Source organism: Capsicum annuum, chromosome 6 (assembly GCF_002878395.1).
Source record: "Capsicum annuum cultivar UCD-10X-F1 chromosome 6, UCD10Xv1.1, whole genome shotgun sequence".
Taxonomy (NCBI): domain Eukaryota; kingdom Viridiplantae; phylum Streptophyta; class Magnoliopsida; order Solanales; family Solanaceae; genus Capsicum; species Capsicum annuum.
The window spans coordinates 192,799,673-192,809,989 of NC_061116.1; the positions used below are offsets into that span (position 1 = coordinate 192,799,673).

A 10,317-nucleotide genomic window follows, 5' to 3' on the forward strand; every position below is an offset into this window, starting at 1 on the left:
ATGTATTATTTGGAAGAACCAGAAAAGCAGAACACAAATCTGAAATCACGATTAAATTTGCATCAATTTTGCGTTAAGTTTGTACAAACTATTGTACGATTTAATTATAAGGTTTGGTGGCTAGAACCTCATAAGTATATGAATTCATAATAATCAAACGTGTCAGAGATTGCAAATCAATGGATATAAAGTACCACAACCCCCAAGTAGTATTATACATACACGAATATTAGTAGTGTTTAATGTGATATTTGTATTTAGAATAGTAACATCTTAACTATCGAGTTATTCCATGATAAACAAATTTGCGTTATTAGTGTTATAAAATAGTCAGATGTTAAATCTCAGATGATCTCATAGAATTTCAGCTAATCATACCAACAGGGAACCCATCTCATTACTCAAAACTATTAGCCAACACACACACCATGGCTCCTATGGTTGCAGCTAAAACACAAGGCCAGAAATTCTAGCACTTGGTTCTTTAACAGAATATAATGAACAAAATATCAACATGTCTAACCCAAATATCTTCACTCGTTGGCAAAGCAGTAAAATAAAATGCATCCATTTCCAGATAGGGACGAGAGACCAGACTCCTTAGCAAATACATTTTCAGATGAGACTTAATGGTGCCAAAACTTAGCTTCTTAAAAGATTACATGGTAACAATCTTTACTGACTCAGTCATACTCCAGTTCGTCTGGAGTCACTGGCCGTTTAAGAGGGATTATAGACTTCTTTTCTACATCTCGCGATAACGCCTTCCGCATATCTGGAACAGCAAAGAGGAAACAAGGGTCATAACAGTGACATCATAGAGCAAATAGAGACTACGATCACAGTAAAATGCAGCAACTCACCTAAACCATCTTCCTCCCCTGAGTAATAGCGTAAAACTCGCCTATATATCACATAACCAAGCTGGAAAAAGAGAAACAGTTGACAGGATTAGTAACAAAAACATATATTCATCCAAATACAACTCCAACAGGGTTAAACAGGAAGTGTCATTACCTTCTCGTACATTTTTATGGCTGGTGTATTTGATGCTCTCACAAACAGGTCCACAAAGTAAGCCTTATCACTACAACAATAAAGCTCAACTCAATACCAAGCTTGGACAACAGGTCACACAATTGGTAGAGTTTACACAAACTTTATTATTTCCTGAGACTATTTTTATACCATCAACAAAGTGAATGGATGAATCAAATAAGCCCTTTTTAGTTTAAGAAAAATACAGATCAAAACGGAACTGTGTTAGGAGGTGAAAAAAATGACAGCAGGTTACAAATCTCACTACTCTCGTCACATTAAGCTTCATGTCATCACGCAAAGACTGGTGAAGCTTAGTAACCAGAAATAGAAAACAAAGCTGAGCTCCACAAGGTCATAAGTTCTGCTAAGATGAAATTGATCTAATCGTATCATTTCACACACAAATTTTATGCCATCACACAAACTTACATAACATAACTATGCCTGGAATGACAAGACTAAGGAAACCACTTTCATTATCCACCAAACTGGAAAAGAAAGGAGGTTCCATTATCCACAGTACCAAACTTAGAATAAAAGCACCTAGAACTAGAAGGCTAGAATAATCCCCCCCTCCCCTCACCCCCACCCCCACACCCCAAAGGACATGCAGAGATTTATAAGGTATTTACGACCTGAACTTTGCAGTACTTGTACAAGTTTACACTGTTACTATGCATTCATTAAATCAGTTAAACATCTATGAGTAGGACTCGCAGTGTAGACTTTTTGCTGAAGCTACAACGACATACAAGGATGTAATCGATAAGGTAGAAAAGTCTGTAACATGTTTTTAGGACATTTAGTGAAGCAAACCACTACCTAGATTAAAACAAACATGAGGAAAAACTGTAAAGAAACTGCGCATGCCAAATTAAAATTAAATACAATTCCATGGTAATCTGGAGGTGCTACATAAAAGAGAATTGTGAAACCACAAAATGATCAATTTGGAAAGATGAAGTCAAAAAATGCAACCAGGATTCATGAAATACTGTGAACTACTCCACTTTTCAATGTATGGACACTCGATATAATCTAAAGCATCAGTTGCTTTATCAATTTGCTTCTGTTTCCAGGATTCTAATTATCACAGACATTAATCTCTCAGTAATGGAATTTTGCAAAGAACAGTGTATCCACTGTATAGGTGCTTACATCTTATCACTGACATCTTCCAGCAGGTTCATCAATTTCTTGGCTAATTGCTGCCTCCGGTATTCAGGAGCCACAGTTACTGCAGTGACGTGACCATGCCAAGATTCACCTTGACCTTCTACTTTTCCCATAACTGTACACATAAGCCAGACACTAGTTATAAAAAAGTCAGATGTTTCTTAGCAGTAATTTTTCGATATATTGATAACAAGCACCATTGCTTTGGTTATCGGAAAAAAAACACTCTTGCTAATTTATGAGAGCCAGAATGCACCAGCCAGTAGTCAAACAAAGACAAAATTACATAATTGGCATTTTAACCTATGTTGCTTGGACCCTCCAAAATTGTTGCCGCACAGTGTCAGACCTCCAAAAAAGCACACGTTTGGAAGGATCCAACACGCACCTGTCGGCATTTGTGAAGAGTCCGAGAAACATAGATTCTAACCGCTTTGTCACCCATAAGTCTATGATATCTTTAAAAAAAACAACTAGTACATGAAACCTTTTCACCAAATAAAGTACAAGAGTCATCCTTCTTAAACCTACGAGTTATGTTATGATCGGCGGGGAGAAAGGGGGGGTTTGGAATTGAAATCCACCTAAAGCAGCACAAGTAATCTACTATATGTTCCCAATCTTTTTTTGAGAGGAAAATGAATCCAGAATGCTTCAGGCCAGCAAAGATACTTGCTACCAAAACACATCTATCCGTTATTGTTTGGCCTAAAATCTAAATTCAATAAAGCAAAGTAATTCTTTGCAAACTATACTGACAAGGAAAAACTAGAAGTCTATTTTCATTTATACCCTGCAGCAAACAGTGCTGCTGAAGAATGATCCATGAGAAAATCCCCATTCCTTCATCCCCCTTTCGCAAACAATTTGCTCTTGAAAGGTAGCTACGACTAACAGAGAGCTTTAGGCATGTTGTTTTCAATTCTTGCAAAAAATTTCTTTTTATCTTCCAAGATTTTCTGTATTCCTAAAACTAAATGACTCTAGACTCAAGGAGTCGTTTGGTACACGGTATGGGATAAGTAGGGATCCAAGCCCATGGGATATCCCATGGGACTATTTTATCCCACTTTCTGTATGGGACAATACTCCCATTATTTTAGTACAAATGATGGGATAAAATAGTCTCCAGATTAGCTAATACCTCACACTCAACACGGGATAAAATTAATCTCCAATTATATCCTGGGGATTATTATTCTTATCCCACATACCAAACGACTCTTTACTACTTAATTGGCTCCTATCTACCACTAAGGCATCAATGCTTCAAGATTATATTTGATATTTCTAATCTACCGAATCTGTATAAATTAAATAATCATCGGCCACCTTCTTAAATCATCCCCAAAAAGCAATGAATTTTAAATCTAGACTGGAATAACTCACTATATCCCATGATGTGGCTGCCAGGAGCTTCTGCAACGTGGAAATAGTCCGGCCACCTTGCCATGTAAGTCATATAAAATGACATGTTGAACTGCATCAGATATTAAAAGAATTCTAACAATCAACATTACAAATCATATTAACCGTCGTACAAATTTTACAAGGTAGCACAAATAATATTAAAAACTGATTGATGGGTCATAAACATAACTAGATTATCCGAGTTTTTCGAGTTACATACCTGAAGTATCATGTGGGCGAGTTTCCTACCTGAACTACCACCAACGATTACCAAAACACACCTCAACTATATTCACTTCTCTTACCTGAATGATGTGATAACAATTGATAGTTGACTTGCGTATTTTGATAAATAGTTGGTGATAGTTTAGGTGGAAAACTCGCACTTGATAGTAAGTATGAAACTTGAAAAAAGGGGATACTTTAGGTGTATTTGCTATCATTAACTCGAGAACTATCCTCAAATAATGTTAGAACTCATTTCAAAATTCCAAAGGGCGGCACTACAAATCATGTTAACACTCCTTTCAAATTACTAAAAGGCACTAAGAAAATCATCTTAAAACTTGTTTCTAATCCGGCAGGAAACTGGCACACCTAATAGTTTAGGTATGAAACTAGAAAAATGGGGATGCTTTAAGTGTGTTTTCTATCAGTAAGTCTTAAAACTCACAACAAATCAGGTTAGAACTCGTTTCAAAATTCAAAAAGGCACTAGAAATAATGTAAACACTCGTTTCTAGTTCAGAAAACACTAATTATGCAGTTTTTGTTCAGAATTAAGAAAATAATGAAAACAGACATCACAATTTGAGCTAACAACAGCAGAATACAATAGATAACAATCATCCAAACAAGCTGTAATTATGCAGATACAACGGTTATCAAAAAGAAGAAGAAAATTAAGGGTAAATGGTTTTACAGTTTCAGTAAGATGATCTAGATTGACAGAAGCGAAACGGAGAAGGTCATTGCAGCTGAATCTACGAATCGTCGTCATCCCCTTTCTCTCTCTCTCTCTCTTCTTCGCTTTTCTTCTTTCTCTCTCTACAACTTCCCTGATAATAATCAGATAATGAATGATGGCCACCCTTCGCATTTAGACGGGAGAACATGACATGACGGACCAAAAATAGCATACTACCCGGCCCACAACAAAAAGCCCAACTCACCAAATTACCTGCTTCAAAATAAATTTGTAAAAACGGAAAAAGGTCAAAAATACTCCTGAACTATTTGAAATAGATCAAAAATATCATTCGTTTATATTTTGGCTCAAAACTACCCTTCTGTTTGTTTTTTTGGCTCAAAATACCTCTCCGCTAACTTTTTGACTCAAAAATACCCCTTTGTTTATTTTTTGACTCAAAAATATCATTCTCTCTAACGAAATGCCACCAAGCACACCACGTAGATTAAGAAAAATTCATTTAATCAATCTACGTCAATATACACGTGAAAAATCACTTCATTTAATCCACCTAACAATGAACCCATTTTATTCTATTTAAAAATCTGATCCGATCCATATTAAAAAAATCCTAACCAAGAGGCAAAATTCATTTCTTCAATTTTTTTCTCATATCATCTCTTTCACCGCCTTATATTTCATTATTTTACATTTTCAAAGTTACGAGACTCACTCGAGCAATTCTTGACCTCATCAACTTGTGATTGTTCTACATTACCACTAAACTTCCACTCTCCAAATTTCAATTTCATCTCTGAATTACTATTCCTCTCACTACAATCAGGTTCCTCATTAGACAAATTAAGATGGTACATCCAGTAGCAATCCAAGATCTTGAAAATTGGGTCAACTATTTGAGGATCCAATTGTTTAGAGTCGACCCGATTAAAATTTGATTCATTCGGATCAACAATTTAAGGAACTATTTTTTGCTTCATCTTTCGTCTTGACCAACCCGAAATATCTGAACCTATCACATGAAAAATAAGCAATCAAATTCTTCAATTTTTTTCCTGTTGGTCGATTTTTTCTTTTTAATATGGGTGGAGTTGGGTCTTTTAAATTAAAAAAAATGGGATGATGGTTAAATGAATTAATGGCGGGATTTTTCATTTGTGCCTGTTGACGTGGTCTGATCAAGTGACTTTTTTTTATTCACGTGGCGTGTCTTGTGGCATTCCGTTAGGGAGAATAATATTTTTGAGCCAAAAAATCCGCGAAAGGGTATTTTTGTGCCAAAAAAACAAATAGAAGAGTATTTTTGAGCCAAAAAATAAATGAAGGATATTTTTGATCAATTTTAAATAGTTCAGGGATATTTTTTATTATTTTTCGTTGTAAAAATTACATATATAACGATATGTTTACTAGTATTTACTAAAAATTCCAATATTTTTCAAAATTTTATAAAACCCCAACTTTTAACCTTTGATGATACATATAACTTAAGTTAGATACATCCTACAGATACATGTTTTAATTAAACTGATTTGCACTTTTTAAGGGATGTAACACTAAACTAGCATCAAAACAACAATTTAGCTATCTAATTATGGTAAAAACAAAATAATATCCCATAATATATGGCAATTAGTTTGTTGTTCTACCATTCTAAACAAGAACCTTTCCATAATGTAATTGCATAACCTTTTCAGAATCTTTTCAAATTGCAAAAAATTCATGCGACCTATTCAAAAAAATTAGACAGCCTTTTTTTTTTATTTCTTGATTTTGTTTGAGTAATTACAATGAATATTTCAGTGTTGTTATGTCATTCCGACGTTTGGGTTAACGATATCAACTACGAGGGCTATAAGAGCGATGAAATTGTGGTTAGTGAACATGTATCTTACGGTAAATTGATTTCGACAATTATTGTAGAACTGAAAATTGACGAAGGCAGGAAAAAAATTGAGGCTCATTACATAGTTGATGGTAATGTGGCACCGTTGTTGATTTGTAACGAGATGGGTGTGAAGCTTTATATCGAAATTAAGAAAAGTGAGTGTGATTTAAGGACGTATCCACTTATCATCACTACATTAGATAAGTCTGCTAGTGAATTATTTTTTGATAAAAAAGTTGGTGTAGTTAGATGTTTGAAAAATTCATCCGAAAAAATTGCGGAATTAATTAGTTATAAATCTAATTGTTCTGCTCTTTTTCCTTTGTTCAATATGAAGGGGAGCAAGATCATTACTGATTGCAAACATAGTGATGTTAAGGTTGGGAAAATCTACAAGGACAAGTGTACTCTAATTTCAGTTATGACAAGGTATGCAGTTGAACATTCCTTCAATTTCTGTGCGAAAAGATCGAACAAGAAAAGGTATGTTTCGTCTTTAACGTATTATTTGTTGTTAATTATCTCTACTTTAATAAATTATGTATCTAACGTTACATAATTATTGTTTTACACAAATTTATTGTAAGGGCTAGATACATATTTCTGTGCACATGATATATTTTTCTAATATTGCATTTGAGGTTCTATAGTTGTGTTTGATTAGGTATTTCGTTGTGTTTTAGTTTTATCTATATGAACATACGAAAGATACATAATAGTATTGTTATAGATATATGTTGTAAACGTTTGTGCAGTTTATCTATCTATTATTTTTTTCAGTAGGTGAAGAAAAATATGCTGAAGTTTTGTTATCATTGTTGCAGCTATGTCCGAAGATGTTGTTCGGAGGATTGTGTTTGAATATTTAAAGCATCATGCCGTCGGGGGACTAAACTCTTTAAAGTTAGATTTTTTCAAGATGACCACACATGCCCGTTGAAATATCGGGATTTTACGCAACTTCAAGCTACGGTTGGGCTTGTTAGTGGTTTTGCTGCTCCAAAACTTGTCAATTATAAGAGAATACAAGCCGTTATCGACTTATTTGTAAAGACTATTTTTGGATGTTAGCTTCCCATCCCCTTGTCAAATTATATTGGACAATTTAGGTAATGTTAGATACATCCTACGGATACATGTAGTTAGTAGACTAATTTGCTTAAATCAGGCGATGTAACGGCTAAATCTCCATTAATGTAGCAATTAACCTAACTAATAATGGTAAAGAATCAATGAAATTCCACATAAACAGGTAATTTGTTTCTTATTTCATATTTTTAAAACAAAAACTTTTCCATTATCAATTTTCAGATAGAACGACTTTTAATTTATTTATTTTTGTTTGACAAACTTTCACAATAAGAATCTTAAGTACTTTCTTAAGAAACGGTGGATATAATAACCATTTTAATTTAACAAATTCATATGAAAAGAGTTAGATGAACGATGCATGGTGAAAAAGTCAATAGATTGTACAAGTCAATATTGCGAAATAATAATAGATACAAGCTTAAATAGATTGTATCTCTTGTTAAATATATATTGTGCACAGTGTAAAGTCTATGTACTGTAAATACGTGAATTACTTATTTGTATATATTTATTAGAAGAGATACATAATAATTTGTTTGAGATACAAAATAACTAATATGTATCTCACGTAACGTAGCAAAAAAATATAAAAGCATTTCTTTGTAACATATAACTAAAACGTATATCAAAATAATAATATATCAAAAACTGCAATAGGCATATGTAAATAACTCTAATAAAGCAAAACTAGTTTATAATCAAAAGACTTAATGTATGTTTTTGTAAACATTCCAAAATAACCAACAGTTAAAGCATCTACTAACATCATCCAATCTTTTAATTTACAACAAAAAACAACTACTCAACAGTCAGAACACGGTCTTTTGCTGTTGCTATGAAGCTGCTCCTTGGTCTCGGTGGATCATCATTCTCACTAAAGTATCCACTCTCAGCCTTTAGAGATCCATACTTGCACAAAAGTGTTGCATATCTCAAACAATGGTATTGAGCATCAATATCTGAAGATGGTATGCCTAATCCTTCGCTCAGATACTTAGCAAACGCAGCTACAAAAACACCACAATCCCTACATAGTGATTACTAATTGAATTAAAAACACATATATGCTTGTAACAGATAACCATAGATACAAATTGTACCAAATAAAGAAAATAATAAGAGATACATGCACCAGTATTAAGACAACTTTAATAGATATATACACGTACATTAACACAGAAACATAGATACAAATTGTATAAAATGTATTTGTTGTTTTAAATCTATGTTTTACACCTACAAAGTTGTATAAAAATTGCATAGATACATAAATCTGCATTAACACAGAACCATAGATACAAAAATATATAAAATGTATCTGTTGTTGTACACCTACAAAATTGTATAAAATTTTCATAGATACATACACCAACATTAACATATTACCAGTAAAACAACGGTTGAAATAACATGTATCTATTGGTGAGCTTATTTTACGAAAAGTTAAACAACACGAGATACATATAAATGCATAAACAATAAAACATTGATACAAGATAATATAATATGTATCTATAAGCTTATAAACATGTATCTATTGTTACGTTAATTTCAAAAATACTTAAAAAAATAATAGATACATATAAATTCATCAACAAAGCACCAATTATACAAGAGATTGAAAAACATTTAAAGCATGTCTAAATATGTATCTCGGCCAAATATTTTTCAGATCTGAACATGCAAAATACCTTTGAAAGCTCTTCTCTTGAAATAACTTCAACAAGTCTTCTTTTTTTAGCGGGAACTTTACTTCCAGAGCTTTTAGAACCTCTTTTCTTAGAAACTTGAACTTCTTTTTTGTTATCCTTCTTGAAATGCTTTTCCCGTAGCTTCTTCATAATATGTGGATCATTTTTATGCTTGAATCTATTTTCATCAAACCCATCAGATTCGTAGTCATACTATCAGGAACAAAGTAATTAACTTCTTTATTCGATTTGGTAATGTCTAATTGAGAGATTCCAAGACTAAAAGATGGTCCGAAATCTCTATTCATTATGTTAATTCAAAAAAATTAGATTGAAAAAATAATTATAAAAAATTCGTTCAACAATAGCGCCAAAAAATCACTTGTAAAAACAGTCCCCCAAAAATTCTTTTTTTTTTTAAAATCGTAATACAAGATTAGATGAAATTGAAAAAGATTTTAGGGAAAAAATTTACCTTAATTCAAAATTTTGAATTAGAGGCAAAGAAGGAATTGAAATCAGCCCCTGAATTAATGACGTAGATGGTGGAAGAAGCCGTTCTTAATTTGGTAAAGAAAGGGCGTATGATGAGGGGCCTTTAATAACTTGTATCTAAACTTTTAGTTAAAGTAGTAAATGCTAGGATATAAGTAATATTTTTAAAGTGGAGGAATTTTTAGTAGTTTTGAAACTTAAGTTGTTCTTTTAGGTAATTTTTTTAATAAATTTAGACCTAAATCATTGAAATTAAAAATTTGTGAAGATTAAACATGGATAATTTTTATGTCAAGTTTAATGATATGACTTATTAAAATTAGGAAGAAAAAAACATAAACATACATTTTAACTTGTCATATTTTTACACATATTACCACCCTTACAAAGTAATTACAAAAATTCCAACCAATTATATATCTTTGTTGGATGTATCGGGAGCTAATTATGTATCTTTACAAAGAAAAAAGTATATCTTCGTTGGATGTATCAGAGCTAATTATGTATCTCGACGGACACAAAATCGAAATTTTTAATAATTATACAAAGTGTCGTAATTTTCTGTAATTAAGCTTCAACCTATCGGGATTTATGTT

The 10,317-nt window shown here is 32.6% G+C and overlaps 1 protein-coding gene across 1 annotated transcript; it reads right to left on the reverse strand.

Annotated features, from left to right (window-relative positions):
• Positions 1-441: 441 nt before the first annotated feature.
• Positions 442-4,737, reverse strand: LOC107872771 (N-terminal acetyltransferase B complex catalytic subunit NAA20). The gene is made up of 6 exons (XM_016719369.2): positions 4,550-4,737; positions 3,607-3,697; positions 2,200-2,332; positions 1,018-1,087; positions 864-924; positions 442-775 (listed from the first exon to the last, which is right to left on the reverse strand). Exons 1-6 carry the CDS (start codon positions 4,724-4,726, stop codon positions 684-686), a joined length of 624 nt encoding a protein of 207 aa, XP_016574855.2. The 5' UTR covers positions 4,727-4,737; the 3' UTR covers positions 442-683.
• Positions 4,738-10,317: the final 5,580 nt, after the last annotated feature.